Genomic DNA, 21,307 nt, shown 5'->3' with positions numbered 1-21,307 from the left:
TCTTGGAGTTCAATTCTGCAAGCAGCTGAGGAAATTAGTCATAAAGGACCGAGACCCAGGCAGATATTAGAAAGCTAACTATGGAAACCTTTCACACTTAACTCATTCCTCCTTTTCCACCCACCGCAACATGGGCAGTATCCTGGTTGACCTCATATGTACCTACACACAGTCTGCATATCTGTAGCCATCTTCCATCCTTCCTGACTCTATTCATAGTAAGGTCCCTGAAAATAATAGCATCCCTTCCACAAAGGCAGAGAGAGGTGAGGCAACTATAGGTTCACCGGAACATTCTGAGAAAAATATTTGCACTGCTTTCTGTCATTCTGTGAATCCAGAGTAAAACCCAACATGCTTTTGTTTCTAATCCATAACCTGCAAAAGAAAGGGAGTATTCCCTCAAGCAGCTGTGTGAGGTACTATCCTGTAGTACCTCACACAATTTTTGGTTAGGAGAATTAAACAAAGACAGTCACAGCTCTCCCAGTGCAAGACCTACTTTCTACATTTGTTTCTGTGACATCTGGACAAGCACAAAACTTGTTACTCTCCAACCATTTATTTTAAAGTTAAACTGAGGTGGCTGACAGTTAGATTTGAATACCAGGAGTGGCATCTCTCATCCAAGGAATTTGACTTCCGACAGGTCGCACATGAAACAACTTGCTGCCCTGGACTCACTCGTTTTCATTAGACTATCATAAGATCCCCACTATTTTTCAAAAAAAGAAAAGGAGATTGTCACAATGTCTGAGACCAGTCAAATCACTACATTTGATAAAATGCAAAGGGTTTTTTGGCTCTGTTATTACAGCTTCTTCTTAAAAGTAGGAAGGTCATGAGATTTTTGGATCATTGGCCAATTTTTTTGCTGGAAAAAATAAAATCAGGGCAAAGTAAAACTTTTGTTTTATAGTGAAGTGAAAAAGTTGGAAAAAAACCCCAAACAATAATGTTACCTAAAAATAAACATTTGGGGTTTTTTACCCTCTTTGTTGTCCTTTCCTTTCTCTTTGTTTTTGCCTTTTGCATTTAGGCCTGTTTTGAAAGAGAGTTGCAAATTTTGTTTTGGAAGATAACACTGGGAAAATATGTTGACCTTTTGAAATTGAAATGCTTCATTAAGATATTCTGTAGACAAGTTGTTGATATTTTCAAAACTCTTTTGTTTTCAAATTAAGCTCTTTGGTAACTGCATAAGTACATCTGGTCCCTTGCACCTAAACTGTATTTTTTAGTAAAGGCAGGCTTCCTTAAACGTTTTCCCAGCTAAAGGAACCATGAATGTTTATTTGTCCATGGCAACAGGAGCTAGCTTTTCTTCTCCGGTCTTGGAGATCTCAGTGGTCCTCTGCACTGAGAGGAGATGAAGACAGAAAATTCAAGAGTCAGTGGCAGAAAATGCAGGCATGTGACAACAGACTTTTCACAAATACTCTTGGCCATAACACATCCAAGGTTTTGTATTGTAAGAGCACCAAATCACACCTTGTTGAAGTATTTCAAGTTGGACTTGCCTTGCAAAGCTCAGAATGCCTTCTCTCAGTCTCAGAATTAAGCATTTCCCACAAAAAAAAAAATTGCCTGATTTTGTCAAATAAAATCACACACCTGAAGAAAATTATGCAAATTTGAAATAGGCTTTTCATTTCCTAAAGCCATGGAGTAGACACAGACCTGGGAGTACAATCACTTCCCCCTCTGAATTAAGCCCTTTCATGCTACAGGAAGTCCCAGAATCCATACTGAAAAAAACCGAGTCACCTCCTGCAATTCCTTTTAGCTGAAGAAAAAGAGTCAAGAGTGCCCAGGGACCCCCAAACCAGTGTTCTTATTGGGTTAAATTCAGTGTTCTGGTCCTCATTTGCAGGGTAATCTCAGCCAGTATGGTCATGACCTCCAGCAAGAGCTATGTTCTACTGGAACAATGGATCTGTCGGCCTCCTGAGTGAAAGGGGTGTGTGCAAAGGACAAAGGTTTCTCAGCAGCTGGCTCATGAAACTGGAGTTCCTGCCTGGAAGGGATCAGGATGATTAAAAAACTCAGCACCTTCTAAGCAGAATGGAAAACCCACGTCTTTGCTTTGCTCTTCCCACAAACGCTCTACATGACAAAAACAAATTAAGTCCAGCCTCTGCTGCCACTAAAAGAAAGAAACATTATTTGCAGGAAGGAAATGACTAGGCTATTTCTAGCTATTTCTAGCCAAGTCTGTCTACTTGTCATAATTTGGGGATCTCTGTAGTGTTGCCACTACAAGAGCTGGTACCTTGTAGGGTGGAACAGGTACTAACTGCGAAAGGATTCAAGATATTTATTTGCATAGCACTAATTTTTTTCTACCCCTTCATTGTTCTGATTGTACTTCCTGCCTCAGTCCAGGCCTCAGAGCTGAGCAGGCCAGCAGCCCTCTCCATATGAGAGATACCCCAGGGTTTGGTGCATCATGCCTGAGAAATCTTAGCATTGATGTTCTTCCGTTTCTGAGTCCTATTCCGGGGTTTTGGGTTTTTCTGCAAAATTATTTCAACACCACACTGGAAGTCCACAGTGTGAGCCATTACAGATGCATTTCATTCTTCTGGATCCTTGCATGCCCCAAATGATCTCTATGTGTTGCTATTTATGCCTCAGATGTGACTGGTCTGTTCACTTTGGTCAGTGCACTCTCCATGGTCATTGCCTGTTTGGTGGTTTTCCTACAAGTGTCTCAAGGCATGGCACCTCTGTGGATGGCAGCCCATGTTCACTGTGTTCCTCTGGCTCCTCTCTGTTTGCAGGGGCTATGCAATCCTACACATGGTCACTCACCTACACTGTGACAACAGCTGCTGGGTCACCTGCTGAGAATTCCCAACAGCTGCCCTGCATGAGGAGCCCACATGTGCCTTCATCGTCCGTCACACACCGGATACCTGTTTATCCCCATAGAGAAGAACATGGGTAAGGCACTTACCAGTGCCTTGGGTTTTCTGATGTGTTTTTGGTGGGATTTGGATGAAATTCTGCTTAAATGGGTTTTTTTAAAATACAGTGAAAGCTGTTTCTTGATGTAGCTGGTATCATAATTCTTTGGCTGTTGTTGCTATTCTATAATTATATTATGTCTTAGTTTTATAATCTCATTTAATTCTATTCAAAACCACAGTAGGCCTGGAGGATATTTTCTAAAAGAGAAGGCTTAAGTAGATTTCTTCTCTGATTCCTGTTTTCCTGTGCCATGTTTGAAAAAACTAGATGTGCCTAGAGAACAGCCCTACTCTACCATGTGTCAGGAGAGGTGATTCTTCTTTTTTGCTTAGCACTGCTGAGACCACATCTGGATCCAATTCTGTGCTCCCCAGTATCAGACAGACGCAGGCATGCTGGAGTAAGTCCAGAAAAGTGCCACTTCAGTGATGATGGTGGGACTGGACCATCTGTCAAAAGAGAGACTGAGAGAGCTGAGGTTATTTAGCATCAGGCAGAGAGGGCTTAGGGAGGGTCTATCAGTGTGCATAAATACCTGCTGGGGGGATGTGAAGGGGAGAGAGACAGGTGCCTTTCAGCAGTATTTAATGACAGGACAAGCACAAATAGAAGTATGAGAAAATCTGTTAAAACATAAAACAAAAAAGTTGTTTTAATGTAAGTGTGATCAAACAGTGGGGCAAGCTGCCTAGAAAAGCTATGGAGTTTCCATCCTTGCTGATGTACAGACTCCAGCTGGACAGGATTCTGGGCAGGCTACTCTCATGGACCCTGCTTTGAGCAGGGGGCTTAGACTGGATAGACTCCACAGGGCCCTTCAACCCTCAGTGATTCAATGACTGCTGTTAACCTGCAGATGAAAAAATGTCCACAGTTTGATCATACAGACACATTCTAATATTCTCCATCACCAAAATTTGCTCAAGGCTCTCCATTAAAACAATTACAGTTATAAATTTATGTAACATATTTCTTCTGGAAAAGCTTCAGACAGTTGCTAAAGCTCTCAGTGCTGTTTTCACTAAGCAGCATTTCTTCTGTGCCATCCTCATTTGATTCAGTGCATAACTCACAGATATCCATAACTAAAACACAAGTCATAAACTGATTGATGGAGAAGGAATAGACAATATAGCAAGATCAGCAAATGCCCAAATGATCAGCAAATTATGCAAGAGGTTCAAAAGGTTTTACTGTGTTTCTCAGTCTTGTTGCAAACTCATTAACTTTGCAGAAGTGTTTTCCCAGTGTGAAAAACTCTAAACTCTTTGGAAGGGCATAAGTAGATTAATTTGAACCCTGCTTCTTATTCCATCTTGGATGTGATTAGGTTTAGATATCTGTTTGAATGTCACTACTAAGCTCTTACTGGGAAAACCTGGATAAGGAGAAAGGGAATATCTTTCTTATCCGGAAACGTGACTGTTAGGTGGAGGCAGAAATAGAGCAGCACAGAGGTCCGGGAGCTGAGAGTATTTAAGACTTAGAACAGACCACAGTAAGGCAGTGTCTATGTTATATGCATCTGTGTATGTATGTGAGAATTTGTTGTTTCTGCAGGTATCTTGCCTCTGGTGTTGGATTATGGTGATTTGAGGAAACATTTTAATCTAGGTGAATCAGCTTTTCTGAAAGATAACAAAGATTAGATGTTCACATGTTCACAAAACTGGAGAGATTGCCCGAAAGTGTTCATGCATCTTCTGCTAGTGAATGGTTCAAACAATGGTGGCTAACACTGATTTAGTAGCTAAGGAAACTGCTCCCTCCTTTGCCTCTGGATGTCTCTAGGCAGGAGTCTGGGATTCAACAAAGAAAGTAGACAGGTTCTCCAACCTCACATCCCACTCCCTTATTGAGTTGGCTGTGCTAAAGTTGAGGATTGTATGCTTCAGATCCAAACTAATTCACTTCTCTCCCTCCCAAAAAGGAACATCTGACTGAAGTACAAGGAGCTGGCTGAACTCATTGTAGCTCTTCAAGTCAGGGCTTACCATACTTCCTCAGCCTGGATAGCAATTTACCGGGAACATGGCATTAGATAACAATAAAAGGGAAAGACACTTTCTCCTCAGAAAGTGCAGAGCTGAGCCTGCAGTTTAAAATTAGTCACAGAAACATACTGAGTCTCTCTATTTGATGTTGTGCTGGACACACACTTTCACTAGTGGCATCTGCTTCCCATCTGAGCTGGAAAATACTGTTTTAAAAATATTTAAAATATCATCTTCCTATTAAAAAAATAAAAAGGTATGTTTCATGAAAGTTGTGGAATGATTAGTGGGAATAAATTATTGTGCATACTAAAAGTGGTTTTTGATGTATTTTAGATACACAGGAAGTTACAACTATGGTAGCTATAGCAACCAGCATCCTCATCCAATGCAGAGTCAGTATCCATCCTTACCACATGATACTGCTATTTCTGGACCACTTCACTACTCAGCTTACCACAGAAGCTCTTCACAGGTAATCTCCATTTATTACTTGATGATAGTTGTTATAACATTTAAAATAATGCAGGTTTTAAATTTATCAGCATATTAGCTGTCTGAATCAATAAGCTGTCTATTTATCAATGGCTCCTCTTTTTTTTTGTGTTCTAATATGACCTAGGTATCTTTTCATTTCAGTGGAGATCGGAAGTAGCTTTAGATTGTCAGTATAAATCATTAACTCTAAAATCCAGCAGTCTGGATCTGTTTCTGTTTTAAGGAATAGCTAAAGCAAAAACAAATATAACTATTTGTATGATTCTTAGGAGTCGGGCGCAGGAAGAAATCCCTAAGAAGAAATAAAAGTGTTTTCATTTAGCTGAAGATGCAAAAGCCGTAGTGAATTCTTGTGGAGTCTCTGCTTTTGAGGCTGCCCTTGTTTAGGAATTTGCCAAAACAGTGAGTTCTGTATATAGTTTGAATAACTTCAGGATACCACTGCAGAGGTTGTTTAATCTGTATCCTATGGTCTCCTACTAAAATGCTTAGAAATTATATCAATAACTCTTCCACAAAGCTGAGCCAGTAGGAGCTAGCACAGATGAAGTGTGAAGACCAGATCAGGCAAGAGTTCCAAAGTAGTGCCACTGTTGGAGGGCTTTAGTACTTCATGCAGTTGGTGCTTCCTCAGTGTAGGCAGCTGCTCTCTGCTGGAAGATTGGCAAAGGGCAGGCACAGGCAGAAGGTGATGGCATCGGGGTATTCCACTTCCACTCAGCACCACTTACCCTCTACCAAAAATTTATAAAAGTGTATGAGAGACTGCCACGTTTAACTATCATCAAGGGACTGCAACAGTTTCATACCAGATGCAAATGAATTTGGTAGCACTTTGAGCACACAAAAGTTACATCTTATCTGGTCTTCAGAATCAATCTGCCACATGACCTTAGAGGAGTTATTTCTCTTTTTTATGCTTCATTTTCCCTTGCTGTAAGATAAGAAACATGGTATTGATCTCCTTAAAGCTTTTTGAGACCTGTGCAAACCCAAGATGCTCATTTGGAGCAGCTCAACAATGGCTTATGGAAAGGACAAGCTACAACTTCTCACCCATTTGTGTAGCACCTGGTCTATCAGACTACATGAGGTGTCTGGCTTTGTCTGAGGGTTTTTGCAGCCGCTCTGTCTTCAGCAGGAAAGTGAATGAACGTTGAAGTGCAGTGTCCTGGGACAGGTTTGTTTTCCTCCATTTGTCAATACAGGTCTTACCCTGTTATCTCAGGAAACAAGTAAAGCAAATCAAGATCAACACATTTTTAGTTTACTCATATCCTGGTTAACATGCTGTATGCAGGCAGTAGCAAACACTGAACTCGGGCAAATATCTCTCATACCGTAGTAGGCTGTCTCTACAAGGGCAGATGTCAGATCATTTTTTCCTCTCTTACTAGTCTTTCAACTGTCCTGAACACATATGAAGAACAGCTATGTTTTAATGATCACACTTTAAAGGAAAATTATTTCAATTTCTATGTGGCATGTTCTTTCTCATTCTGCTTATAAACTGAGATGGAATTGCACAGCAGGACACAGCCAAAAAACCCATATCAATGTGCTTGTTCTGTATTGAGAGGAGATAATCTGGAACCTTACTTTTGAAAAATTATTTCAAACTATTTAACAGCTTGATACAAAATTTGCTGACACTGTTTTTAAAGCTAAGTTAGCATCTGTAAAATTCCTGCTCTGATAATAAGTCCTTTCTTAACTACTTTTAACAAAAAAAAAAGTTAATAAGATGTTAGGGAACTGCTCTTTTTCTAGTGGTCTTGGTGAGGGGAACATGTTGAAAGGAGTTGCAGTAGGACTTGTGATGTTGCAAAATAAAAATACAGGAAGCCAAATTTACAATGAATATATCAACAGCTGCCGCTGTACTTGAAACCAAAGGGGCTGCAATGTGCAGAGCTGTGGGAGTATAATCAGCTGGGAAGAGGAAGCTTTGACCATAACTTTCAAAGGAACTCTTTGTTATAATCTACATTCTGGCCAAATATAGAACTTTGGCTCAACTTTAGCAACTATTCTACCATGCTCTTTAGGACACTGTCTAGGGATTAACTCCTATGGGGAAAAAAAATAAATCTGTGTGTGTATGGTAAATTCTCTACAAACATGGATTCAGGGAGAGCCCTTGTCCCAGACAGGGATATGAGCCAGGGATCAGGTGGCATGTAGTTGTGGTGGGGTTTAAGCTGCAGCTATTAATAACTATTTTGGTCTTGAAGAACATCATATCCGACCTCTTTCTATGGAAGAGAGTGACACACTCCAGGGTTTATCAGCTACTTTGAGAATTTTGATTTTGTAATTGGAATATTTAGAGTGAGGCTGTACTGGGGAAGAAGTCATACAGATGTAGATATTTTACTATTTACTGTTTTAATATTTATTATTAACTATGACTTTACAGATCTCAAAAAGTGCAGGTGGGGGTCTGGCAGTATAGACTGACTAATTTCCACTGATGGCTAAGAATCTTTTTGATGACAGGAACAGTCTGTTCAAACCTTGGTCTTAGTCCCAATTTTTTCTTCTTCCTTCACCATCTGTGAGTAATTCTCAGAACAGTTCTTTACTTGTAATTCCAGGCCTGATTGCTCATTTCTTGACTTGGCTTACTGGCCAGGAGCCTGGCAGACAAATGAAAAATGATCTACAGATTGATCTGTTACTACCTAATTCTGTAAGCCATAGTGCAGGATTGCATACAATATTCTGATGCCTCTGCACCATCATATACAAGGGGATTATTTTGTGTGTGTATGTCTGTGTGTGCACATAAACACATCTATGCAGAGACTTTATTTCATCAGTTCTTCCTTTTTTCTGCTTCTGTGGTTTAGGTACCAGGTGTCAGGGTTGAAGATACACAACAACTCTTGCCTAAAGCCTTTGAGAGGTCTCATCAACCTATGCTAAGTTTAGAGAGTTACAACACCTTCACAAAGTCACAGTGTAGGCTTGACTGGCTTCTGAGCACAGCTTTTATGTGCAACGTTCACCCTGGCTAGATAGGTCTTACTCCTCTTTCAGGCTATCCAAAGTATTTCAATTCACATGGTTCTACCTTTTACTTTGATACAAACTAATTCATGCTGCAGTAATCTTTCTTTGTAAATTTCAATGCTAACACTTTTAGTAGGAAGAATAAACCCACTAATAATTAGAATAATCTGCAGCAGTATACATCTTAACATATCTGGTAACATGTAAAGATGCACATCTTTAACTGTAAGTATCCTAATGTGTAGCTGTAGTGAATCATAATGTAAGTTCAGTTATCCTGGTCTTATGTCTAGCAACAACCAGAAACAGGCGAGTGGAGGAAAAGTCTTAGAAGTAGGGTAAATAAAAGGTAGTCCTTTCACCAGCATAGCTATGATGCCTTTGGCAAGAGCTAACCTAAGGATATCCTGAGTAGGAAGCAGCAGTTGTAATGATGTTTTGTAGCAAACCACTCTCCATTACCCTGTCTTTGAGCTTTTTGGTATATATGGACTTTGTCAGGCATTGCATGAAACACTCATTCTCTTGTTATTGCATTGGGTGCCCTGGGATATTTTGGGTGATGGAATAGTGAATTTTCATTCCCTGTTTATCTACTCTCACCATTCAAGACATTATAGATCTGCATCACTCCTTCCTCACCTCCTCCCTATCATCTCTTGCAGAATTTAGAGTTATCATGTCTTTAGTTTCTGTTGTGACAGGTGCTCTGTGCACAGGAGTTATCCAAGGACTACAGGGCAGGTGTAGTCTGGGGAGGCTGTGAATGTCCTGTTCTCTCAGTTGTGCTGAGCAGGGAACCTCATGGAGCTGGAGCACCCCTCCAGCCTTTCTGTGCAAACCTGACTCTCAGAGTAGGTGGGTCGGAGGGACTCAGCCAGAAAGCTGCCACATTAACCACCTAGATCTGAGAATCTCTCCTTGATGCCACACTGAATACAGACTAATTTTACATTTTCTCCTTTGCCGCTTCCAAAATGGAACAACCATTTCCAAACAGTTGATCTCGGGTGACAGAGAGCCGTAGAAGCAGCATAGCAACATTTCTTCTTTTGTACCATGCTGCTCCTATCTTAAAGACAAGAATGAATCTATTTGTTTGTTTGTTTTTGCTGCCTTTAAGCTGCATTTATAAAGATCATCGTTTACTTCCATGGCATGGGCGGAACAAATCGCTCTGGAAAATGCTGCAGCAGTACAGTCTGCTGTTCAGCAGTTCGGCAGTAGATCAGGTCTGCACCTCTCAGAGGCCCAGAGCACAGTGTTTGGGCCATAGTCAAAGGAAATTTAAGCAGTGTTATTACTCTGACTCTCCTGAACTGCTCTGGGGAGTGCAGTGGTCTCATATAACTTCCCAGGGTGCAGCATGCAGCACTACTCAGTTTTTGTGTAAAATACTGCATGCCACAATTCCACTAAACCATGTCTTCATATACCTCTGCAGCAGGATTTTCTAGAAGCAGTACTGTAAAACAGTAGTAACTTTTTTGTGACAATGGAGGAACCAAAGAAATCCTCTCTCAGACAGAGCCCGTGCTTCAGCGCCCATTCATGTTGTTCTGGCTCATCTACTTTGGGGAAAAAAAAAAAGGGGAAAAGTTCTTAATCTTCCAGCATATACACATTATAAATTCATGACTATAGCAGCGCAGTAAGAATAACACCCTCCCCAATAACCACTCTGTCATCAAACAGCTGGTAATGACAGAAAGACAGAAATACTGCCCAAATCCCACCCATGCAGCAAGAGTCATTGTTCCCCAACTGTATGGCTTCATAAGGGCCTCGAGACTGTTAGCATGTAATTGAAGTAATTATGTATTGAATGCAACAGGAAACAGATGTCTTCTTTTGAGATAATTACAAATAGCATTTTCCTAAGGCTCCAAATGCCACTCCTCAAAGTACCAAAATCCCTTAGATGGACTTCAAAGTGTCGCTCAGCTTAATTAACAGATTCAATAAGGTTCAATTTGTGGAGAAAAGGGTAAATTTAGGGTGATAAAGATGCCTTTAATCAATAGTTTCAATTATGTAATTTTATAAGATTTAAGCATATTTTTATGAAGTTAATTTATAGCCAGCTCTCCACAATTCAGTAGTTTCTGGTATGTGTTACTTGCAAGTCCTAAAGTAGTGGCTAACATACAACATTAATTTACAGCATCCAGCAAAGTGGGAGCTAATACAATGTAAAGTCAGGGCCACATTCATAAGGAAAATATTTTGCTGTTTGGACATTGAAACTTTTCACTTCCATTTATAATTGGTTGGTGAGTTGAAAATAAGAATAAAGCGATTATTCTCCATCCTTTCACTGTAGAACCTCAGCCTTCACTTCATGGGAAGACATATTTAATGTTGTATTTTCTAAAATAATACTAAAATAAATTGAATTAATTTTACTTTTGCGGGCAAGGCCTTAACAATAATCTGCTCAAATTCTCACAGGCTTAAAGGGCTTCTTGTCTAGGTCTAATGGCAGCAGTAGTAACAAGTGTGAGTCAACCCAGAAAATGGTAATTTCCTGTCAAGAGTCCTCCAACAAATGTCGCTTTTATATCTGGCAAAGATCACTAGGCCCCAGTGTTTTGAGTTCAGCTTAAGCACTCTTCATTAAACCGGATGTAGCGTGTGAAAGGTGATACAGGCAGCATGGGCAGGCATCCGCCCAGATGGCTCTGCTTTGGACACTCCAACAAGGCTGAATAGATGCTTCATTGGGTGAGTTAATAGTCAGGCAGGGGCCAACGAGTACTTTAAAAATATTGTCTTTCAATAGTCTCTTCACTGTAGGGAAAAAGAAGCCACTGAGTCATTTGCGATTAGCTGACCTACCATTACAAAACTTTCCATCTTGCATTCAGTCATAAGAGAATTTATTGTAAAATGCTGGATATTTAGAGTCCATGTTATTTTCAAGTAATTATTCTTTTTACATTCATGACACATTCATAAACACAGCTGCATCGGGTGCGCTCGATGAAAAGGAAAAACAGCACACTGTATCCTGTCCCCTCATGCATATCCATCTCCCTGCCTTCTCAGTAAGCCTGAGCATGGCCTCTGGGCTGCACATTGGAGGAGGAAGATCTTTCTTTTTTGGTGCATCCTGAAGTTAATTCTGGGAGCCAAGATTTCATTCGCTCACTGGCACAAGTTTTGTGGTTCCAAACGACCAAAAAAGGCATAATGTGGTTTCCCCACATATTGCTATGTACAACAAGGGGACCCACCACAATATTCCCAGAGTTCATTCTCTTCTTCTTGATGATAGCTGAACCTTTTTGCAGTCTAGAGATTTTCAAATAGCAAATTATCCTGGCTGAAGACAGATTTCTCTTGGCATTTGTAAAGAATATGAAAACACGTAATTCCCCTGTTAGAAGTCACAACCTTTGTTTCAAAACCTCAAAGGAAAATTGCACTGAGTCAGGATGGCAAAGGCTTCTGTTATAGTTAACAACAGAATAGCTCAATTATCTCACTGTGAAGAAGACAAGAGGGAATCACTGGTGCATTATGGCAGAAGTCTAGGGTAGCCCTGTTGTAAGTGCACTCTTTAGCACAAGAATCTACAGTGATTTCATGTATAGATCAATGGGTAATAAAGGCAAAGACCACCATAACTGGTATCAAGTAAAACACTACTGAAGATGAGGAAGAAAGTTTTTAGCTTGGGCCACATATTGCTTAAAAGCTTGAGTTTCATTGTTGTTGGTCATTGGAAATTTTCATCTTCAAGGAAAGCTTTTGGAAAGCCAACAAGTCTGAAGATTTGGTTCTCCTTCAAAGGAATATAAGGCTTTTTCCGCTCAGTATTTAAGCTCTGCTGAACTTTCCTACTGAAAAAACTTTCTCTGGTGTGAAGATGGAAATTTAGATAGTGTTGTACAGACTTGTTGTCAGTGTTGCCAGGACAGCTTATTCTGGCAGCTGCATTAGCAGAACAGTGTTGAAATGTCAGTGTTCCAGGGTGGTGCTGCAGTTTAACACCCTGTTTCAGCAGCTGTGATGGCACAGGTAGAGCCAGCCTGTGTGGTGATGGGAAGAAGTACAGGCTAGTTAAGACCTTAGATGTCTTCCCTCTCATCTGCCTACTGGCCTGTGTTCCCAGGACATGCAGGGATGTCCTAAATCGCTAACTACAGTATGTTGGTCAAAAAGTCTTTTTCTCCTGTCTAGTTAGGAGTGGCCAGCCTGTGGCTCTGAGCTGCCTGAGGCTTGTGAACTGTTCAAATATGTTTGTCAAGGCTGGCCTGCCTTCCTGTCTGTGGTCTGAAGGGAGACAGCACAAACTCCTCATGGAGACACTGCTGCAATTGCCTTGGGCTTATGTAACAGTTGCTTATGCAACTGATCAACCCCAGGCCCATCCACAGTGGGGTAATGTAATGAGACCCTTGGGAACCTCTGCTACCTCCCCTCCTAGGAACACCTACTCCAGCTGTTTTCTCAATAAGCCTCCAAAATATGAGGAAGGGGTTTTGCAGCTGTAGAAAGCTTTGGCATGCAGCTTGCAAGGTTTGTAAGCATCAGAAGTGATAGTCCTGCTTTGGTGACAGCTTTCTAGTAAAAGAAATACCACAGTGTCAAACAACCCAAGATATGGAAATGTTAAATGTGACGGTTTTTTTCAGAAAAGGTATAAAGATGTAAAATGTAGGAGCTCTGAAGAGATATGGCTGGCCAAGAGTAACAGAGATCCTCACCATCTCTGTGATGCATGTGGATAACGGGGACAAAACAGGGAGAGCTGTTCCTCAGACACAGCACACAGATGATCTGCTCCTGCAGGACAGGCAATAAGATAAATACATGCTAAGCAAGCCCTCATAAGCACAATTTACTTTCTGTTGCTGGGCATTCTGTAGCTATAGAGGGCAAAAGCTGTTCAGTTTTCCTTCCTATCTTGTCCTTCCTTAGTGGAATCCATTTGTCAAACTTTGATTTCTAGTTTCCAAGTGTCGCTGTGAACAGCTAGGGACTAGAAGGATTCTCCTCCTGCCTGCCTCTTTCCATAAGTTCTCCAATTAGCTGCTGGTTCTGAGGCCAGACCACACTGTTTTCCTGAAGAAACTGCCAGGATGTCTTGTGAACACTTTAAAGGGAAGGCACCTTCCCAGAAATAAAGATTCTTTTGCTCCTCTCCCTCAAAACTCACTTGAGTGAGGAAGAGTTAGGACTTTTTTTTTTCTGATTTTTAGTACATAGCAAGTTTTTGAGTAAAAGTGGGAGAAAAAAAGATATATTATTTCAATCTATTTTTCTCCTCCCAGATACACTCAGCACTTCGATAAATTAATTAAGTATTTAAAATCAGTGACTGTTTTGCAAGGCTTTCCCTGAAACTTTGGTTTACAGCAGACAATGGTTATCTGATATTTTACCTTCAGTATGGTACCTTGTTGTTGGATAGCTGCTAATTCATATGATTTTGGCTTTTCTAAACACAGAATTACAACACCACCAGCCCTTATTTTAAAATGAAGTATGTGGCAGATAATTCTTCAATTTCTTTTTCTTTTTTAAATTCTAGTACCCCTTCAATGGCCCAACATCAAGAATGGAGCCGTGTTTGATGAGCAGTACTCCCAGGCTGCATCCCACACCAGTGACTCCACGCTGGCCAGAGGTCCCAGCTGCCAACTCCTGCTACACAAGCTCCTCCATGCACTCCACAAGATACAGCAATTCCAGTGACATGTACGCGCCCTTGACAACACGCAGGAATTCTGAGTACGAGCACATGCAACACTTTCCTGGCTTTGCATACATCAATGGGGAAGCCACTACAGGCTGGGCTAAATGAAGATAACTGGTCTCAGCTGAGCCCACATGCCATGTGGGACTTTTTGTGGACGTTCTTCAAGGGAGGTGAAAATGGAAAAGATCCCGGGCAGATAAATGTAGTTCCTAACATGGGCAGATTTCAGAGCAGTATGACCGAACGTTCCTGTAGCCGAAAAATACTTCTGTGCTGTTCTAGACCACTTTTTGGGCTGATCGGTGCCTTTTTTAATTTTGGGAAAACCCTGTGTGCTCTAAGTTTGAGTGAGCCAGTTTTACCCCCTCTCTTATTGACAAATGTCAATGAGTCTTACAAAAAAAGTACTGAAACAGGACCTATTTATAATTTGAATTAAAGACAGGAAATTTGCCCTCAGCAAAACTCCATCATCTGTTCTTCTTTTAAGCTCTTAATGCTTTCCTTAAAAACCACTCTGCCAAGTCATCACTTACTCATATCAATTCCTCTATCTGGTTCCTTAAAAGGACATGTGTTGCTGTAGGTTTCAGTTTACACCTAACTTTGTATATTGATGCACCTTTCTGCTGATCTAGTAAGTTTGATCTTTACAAAAGAGAAGACATGTAGCATTGAATTATACACTGCCTTAAGTTGACTGTTGTTCTTATTATATATGTATTTGTGTTGAGTTTGCACAATCTGGAAAAATCTAACTTCTCTGGTCAGTAATGACAAGGTAAGAAGGGACTTGGGGACTAGGAAGATTTTGGATTCAGAGCCACGTATGTTAAATATGATGATATGAAGCAATTATATAAAGAAAATGACAATGCAAACATGATTATTTGCTTAATTATCTGTTGTCAGGTATGAAACTGTTCTCTCAATTCCTTCACGTGGTGATAATTCTCTATACGTCTACAAAAGCAAAATTCAAAGCTGTGCCTTTGAAGTTATTCTGTACTGTGTATGTGTGGAAAAATGTATTGTATTTTGGGGAGAATTTTTCTTAGACATTTTCCTTCAGATTTGTAGCTATTTGTGAGTTTTTGTTAGTTTTTATTAACATAGCTTTTTCTTCTGTATTATAAAACGCACCAAGCAATTATGGTGGACCTATTACCCTATGGGTAAGAAATAAATAAATGGAAATATGACAACAAGCATTTTAGTAGTTGTTTTGTAAATTAAATCTTTGATAGCGCCCAGTGTGACAATAACCCTGTTTATGTCTAAAATGGACATAAGTGGTATTTGTACAGTTGTGCAAGATATATGAGGGATTTTCACACCCAAATAAAGCTCTTGAAAGTAAATAGATGCCAGTTAAATTTACTTAAATACAAACATTTCTACAAGCTGCAGACCTTCAAAAAATATCCTGGTTTGAGAGGAAGTGAGGTTTTTGGGATGCTGTGGTCAAACCAATAGGCGCTCAGATTTGAATATTGGCACCTGGGGTGGCCACTGAAGACATAGCTATGCCTCTGAGAACACAGAGAAGTTAAAAGCTGAGAACTCCCAGGGGGAAGCTCTCTTGGGTTCCCTGTGAAAGAGGTCAGACCTGCCCTGCCTGGCTGTGGGCTGGGCAGGGGAGGGGATGCCATGCGGCCAAGCCGGGTGAGGTAGGCAGAGAAGGGAAGTGAAGGCCCCTGCAAGATGGAGGGGTAGAAGAACCCTGAGAGGCATCGGGCAGCCCTCCCCCACCTCCCAAGGGAGAGAGAGAGGGAGCCTGTGCCTGTGCTGGTGCCCCCTTGACATTTGATAGCACGGCCTGGCCAAGAAGGAGAAAGAGGGGGGGTGCGACAAGAAGGTGCCCGGCAGGGCAGCATAGGAGTTCTAGACAGGCAGGGCCTAATATATTAACCCTTTTCTTAGATGATAGAAACCTTACAAATGCTGATCCTCCTGGAGCTGAATGAGGAGAGAGATAGAGATAGAATAGCAGGAAATGAGCAAGTGTGATGCAAGTTTGTGCAAGTGAAAGATGTCCGAGAGAAGCTGAGAAGAATTCTAGGTGGGAGGAGATGATAGAGAGTAGCCTTTGGCTGGACTTTTCTTGTATAGCCATGGACAGAACCATTTTTCCTGTGACAGAGACTGCATTTAGAGAGAGGCAATAGCTCAGAGCCAAGAAAGTGCAGTGATGTGATGTGAAAGAGTGCGTGAACAGAGACGACGGGTGAAGAGAGTGGTAGTGCCCTCAATCTTCAATGAAAGAAAAGAAAATCTCTGTTCTTGAGACCCCTTGGCCCCAGGGGGTGAAATTTAGGGGGGTACAAGCGTCCCAAAAGTGAGAGACTGTGCTCTTTTGGAACTGGGCAAAGCACCCTTAAAAGAAAAACCCTAGAAGCAGCTGTGGTCCATGCGCAGTGGTGAGAGCACCGGGCATAGAACGAAGATGTCACGACAGCAAATGTTCTCTGGGCGGTGCCACGTGTGACACGGAAACACACGAGGTTTCAACTGTGTTTCCAAGAGAAGCCCACGGTGCAGGAAAGACTCTTCTCTTCTTGATGTACTGAGAATTGATTATCTGAAAGGTAGTGTTAGACTGAGAGTTAGTGATCGGAGGAGTAGCAACTGAATTGACAATCCAAGGTTTTGTCCTACTGTGATGTATTCGAAATTTGGTGGGGGGAGGAAGACTGTTAGGAAAGTTTTCATCCTGAGTTCTGTGTGTTTCTTTTATATATTGTAAGTTAATAAAGTGTTTTTTCCTTTTGTTCCTAAGCTAGAGCCTGCTTTGCTCTATTCCTGGTCACATCTCACAGTAGACACCAGAAAGAAAGTATTTTCATAAGAGCACTGGCATTGCACCAAGGCCAAACCATGACAGATGTCATCATGCTTTTATCCAAGGAAGGACTCCACAACAGGGACAATTCGTGGCAAATGGGTGATGCACCTCCACTTGCCTGATGGACTGGTGATCATGACCTGCCAAGGTCCCTCCAAAGACCAGATGCCTTGGTGAGATATCTGTGGGCAGAACTGACCAGTAACTCAAGGCTGGATCTTTGGAAGGATCAGGATGTTGGTGAGCCCAAGCACCACTCAAGGGAAGACTGAAGCACTTCTGCTCTTTTTTTATAGTAAATTTTTAAACCAAGAGAAGCCTAATCCCCATTGACTGAAAAAAGAGGACAAAATGAGACTATTTTAGCACACAAATATTCCATATCCTTCAACACCTTTGGGGACAACTCTGTTACCTTGATTTCAAGAGCTCAGGCAGACTGTTCAGGAAGGAGGAGGGATATTGGACACACTGTGAGACCCAGAAATAATAAAACATTTCTGAATGGAGATCTGCAACATCCTGGGCATCTTGGGAAAGGGAATTCTGACCAACATCACCACCACAAAGCTGCTCATAAAAAAGAGGCAAGAACATCATCAGTCAAATAGGGCTTGGAAAGTCTTTTACAAAAAAGTCTCCACAGTCTTTCTTTTTTAAAAAATTAATTTAGAAACTTATGTTGATGCCTCAGGAGTGTGCACTTCCAACTACCATTGAACTGCTTCCTGATGAGGGCTTTGAAATTTAAAATAGACATTCATGGGGTTGTGTATTGAATGGTGGAACAGAGGCCACCTCCTACATAAGAAGAGCTGCAAAGTAAAGCAGAACTCATCCTGGGCCACTGCAGCTCAGACCCCACCACGGCAGCACAAACCACGGCAGCTTTCACGTCACAGGCTGTGCACCAGGCTGGGGAGTGCAGCAGCTTGGGAAAGCACCATAACCTCTGGGTAGAATGTCTGGTGAGGGGCAAGAATCATCCCAGTCTTAAATCATCCCAGTACAAACTGCCAAACATCCTGAGTCAGAGTCTGCAGGCTGTTATTTAATTATTTCCCTTGACTGTGGAAACTAAAAGTTGGATTTTCTTGCCTAGCCATGCATTTATGTGCATATGAAGTAAATATGTGACTATGCAAATATTGCTGACAAAACTTTTATACCACATTCTGAAATATTCAGTCTCAATTGCAGTTTCTCTTCTGTTATTTTTTCCTATTTTCTTCTTTCTTTTCTATCTTTCCTCTCTTTTTCCTATTTTTTTCTCTTTTCCTTTTCCCTTTTTTTTTTTTTAATTTCTTGCTTACATTCTCTTTTTCCTAACAATAAACACACATTTTAATAAAGATGTGATCTTTTTCACAGGCTAAGACATATAATGAATGATAGATATATAATATATACAGTAGACTAGAAACTAATACATTACAGCATAACTGACATAACACATTTAATATTTTTTAAAAGATCTACACACACAAATGTATATATGTATGTATGCCTATAAAAATCCACTACAATTCTTCAAGATTTTTCATTACCAGGTAGAAAAAAGACTCAGCGGGGGAAGAGCAGTGAGAACTCCATTCAGTAGCATGGATTCTGTTTTTGTAAGGCTACCTCTTGCTGCTAAGGTCACTACCCTTTGACAAAAATGGCCTCTGACCTCCCCAGCCCCACAATTCTGTTGTGACTGACCCTGAAACCCATGAAATTCAGGGGCAGACATTGCTTTGGAAGGTTTAGATAAAGCTGACTAACATGGGAAGGGCTCGTGGTATGCACCCATCTGAAAAGGTCTGGCAATTCTTTGGTAGAGGATGCAATTTATTCTGTCCTTCTCTTTCATTGAAATCCTAATCCTTCATATGCTACATAAAGTGGAAACTAAAACATGCTGATGATGAATAACAATGTGCCTTTAAAGGGCAGTAACAGTTTCCTAATCTTTATTTTTCAGGTTTTGTAATTAAAAAAAAAAAAGGCTATGTGCAAGTAAAATGAGTGTTTTGCTGTGCTGTGAAGTAAATCTAAGCAGGCTCATACTTTTTTATAGAGTTGTAAATCTAACAAGCAAAAGACTCTTTTCATTTGGTTTCTCTCCAAAGCTCCATTAGTTTACAGATGAATCTGACTCAGAATAAATGGCTGCACACTGGATGACTGGATTGTTACTCCTTGCAGTCCAGTGACTGTGCTGTTCTGCATTTATATCTTAGTTATTGTGGCAAGAAACCCCTAAGGAGGAAATTCAGGTTCTCGTTTGGGTCTGCATCTTAAACACTGCAGACAAGCACTGTCACATCTGACCACCGCTGGGCTCTGTTCATAGGCAGGTGCAACCCCCCCGGCATTCTCTGCTATGACACCATTTGTGACATTAAAAGTTTCTCATGGATACCGGAACTGAAGGAATAAAGATTTTGAGGAGACTGGCCACAGCTCCGTATGAACATGTTTGCGGGGTGGGTTTTGTTAACTTCAGTACATCATTTTCTGCTATCTGGACAATGAATTTCAATTACAGGGCACCTTGAGTATGGAAATACTGTGGATGTGCTTGGAGTGGTTTAAACACTCCGGCCTTGCAAAACCTTTATAGAGACACGGTTCACCTTTGCCTGGCTCTGCCGATGCACCTTCCCCTCCTGCCACCTCCTGAACGAAAAGCAAAATTTTCGTGTACCACCATTGCTCTGGTGGATTAGACTTGAGACTGGTTTTGCCGCCAGACGCTGTGGCGAGGCCCCGCTTCAGGGAACACTCACAGACTTCGCCCGCGGCGGGAGCCCAAAAGCTTAAGCCTAATAGCTTAAGAAAAAGCAGCCAGCCCTGGTTGTGGCAGCCGTTCGCCTTGTGACTGACAAAGGGCAGGTCGCAGAGAGCACACAATCGGCCAAGCCTAAGGAGGAAGGAGAGAAGCGCCGGGCAGTGCCGTGCGCCGCCGACCGTCCCGAGAGCGCGCTACTGCCGCTCTTCCCAGCGGGAGTCCTCGGCTCTGTGGGCACGGACTGCAGCACCCATCGTGCCCCGCGGCAACAAAGCGCGGCACACCCCGCCGCCGCCGCGCCGTTGGGCATGCCGGGAGATAGAGTCCTCTCTCCGCAATAGCCGGCAGACGGGATGGCAGCCAATAGGAGGGCTCGGGAGTGCGCGCCGCCGGCCCCTCCAGCCAATGGCGCTCGGACGCTGCCTGCCAGTCCGGGCGGCTTCCGCGGGGAGCGTCGGGCGCGTCAGGGGGCGCGGGTTGCGGAGGGCGGGCGGGGCGCGGCCGCTGCCGCCGGCGCCGGGAGGGACGGGACGGATCGGATCGGGACGGTCGGGCATGGAGCGGGGCGCCGAGCCGGGCCCGGAGCTGGGCGCGGTGCTGGAGGCCGTGGAGGGGCACGGCGGCGGCGGCGCCGAGGCGGTGGAGCGCGTCCTGGCGTGGTACAACGAGGAGGTAACGGGTCCCATCCCCCTCCCCTCTGCGCCGCTCCCCCGGCGCTGTCGCCGCCCCGCCCCGCCCGCCGTCGGCAGCGCCGCCAGCATCGTCCCGGGCCCCCCGGGCTGGGCTCTGCAGCGGGTCCCCAGCGCTCGCCGCTCTACCGCCATGCCCCCTGCCCCTCACGGCCCCTGCCCGGCGCAGCCTCCCGCCCCTCCCGTGCGCTCCCCGCCCGCGGGCCGTGCAGGGCACCGCGGCACTGCCGGGGCGGAGAGCCGGGGCCGTGGCTGGAGGAAAGCAGACTTCCAAGGGAACACAAAACCCAGTGCCACGCTCAGGCCCCGGCACGCTCGGTCTTGCGTTCTGCGCGCCCAGTGAGTAGTGTGGGTTATCGGTGATCCGCTGGAAAAGGAGCTGTTCGGTAGCGTTCATTTGCGTCACAAGTCTTGTAACACACGTATACCGCTAGGCAGGGGCCGGACAGAAGAACACTGAGGTCTCTCGGTACCTGCCCACCTGCCTGAAGTTCTGCCCTTTGTGGGCAGCCCTTTGTCACCGGGAATGGAGAGGGCTTTCCATCGCCTGGACAGCGACCGTGTCAGTGTGCGGGGGCAGGGGGTGTGTGTGAAATGGGCTGACAGACCCCCTTCATTTTTCCGTGTTTCTGGCCAAGCAAAGCGAAAGGGGAAGACAGCCTAAAGCAGGTTGAGCTTTTAATGCTGGCAGGTATGAACAAGTAGTGAGGGTCTACTGCTTTTGTAGTCTGATATGGGTATGTTCAGTCAAGAAGTGAAGGTGTTTCCTGCGGATGTAGGGAGGTGAAAATCAGAGTGAAAATACATGTT

At 42.9% G+C, this 21,307-nt stretch overlaps 2 protein-coding genes across 3 annotated transcripts in view; both read left to right on the top strand.

Annotated features, from left to right (window-relative positions):
* The window catches only part of RFX4 (regulatory factor X4), a gene marked incomplete at both ends in the record, with an annotated part of 85,474 nt that extends 71,182 nt beyond the window's left edge, over positions 1-14,292 (top strand). The window contains 3 exons of the mRNA XM_084205724.1: positions 2,784-2,946; positions 5,304-5,442; positions 14,020-14,292. Of these exons, the coding sequence (XP_084061850.1) occupies positions 2,784-2,946; positions 5,304-5,442; positions 14,020-14,292 (575 nt within the window). The remainder of the gene's footprint in view (positions 1-2,783; positions 2,947-5,303; positions 5,443-14,019) is intronic.
* A 6,057-nt stretch (positions 14,293-20,349) lies between these two features.
* Positions 20,350-21,307, top strand: part of RIC8B (RIC8 guanine nucleotide exchange factor B) — a 32,046-nt gene continuing 31,088 nt past the window's right edge. The window contains exon 1 of one of the 2 annotated variants that reach the window (XM_084206306.1): positions 20,350-20,480. In XM_084206306.1, coding sequence (XP_084062432.1) covers positions 20,364-20,480 — 117 coding nt within the window. In that variant the 5' untranslated portion in view covers positions 20,350-20,363. The remainder of the gene's footprint in view (positions 20,481-21,307) is intronic. The other variant, XM_084206307.1, reaches the window with a different exon arrangement.

This window comes from Fringilla coelebs, assembly GCF_963513975.1.
Source record: "Fringilla coelebs genome assembly, chromosome: 5".
Taxonomy (NCBI): Eukaryota; Metazoa; Chordata; class Aves; order Passeriformes; family Fringillidae; genus Fringilla; species Fringilla coelebs.
This window is presented reverse-complemented; position numbering and strand designations above follow the sequence as displayed.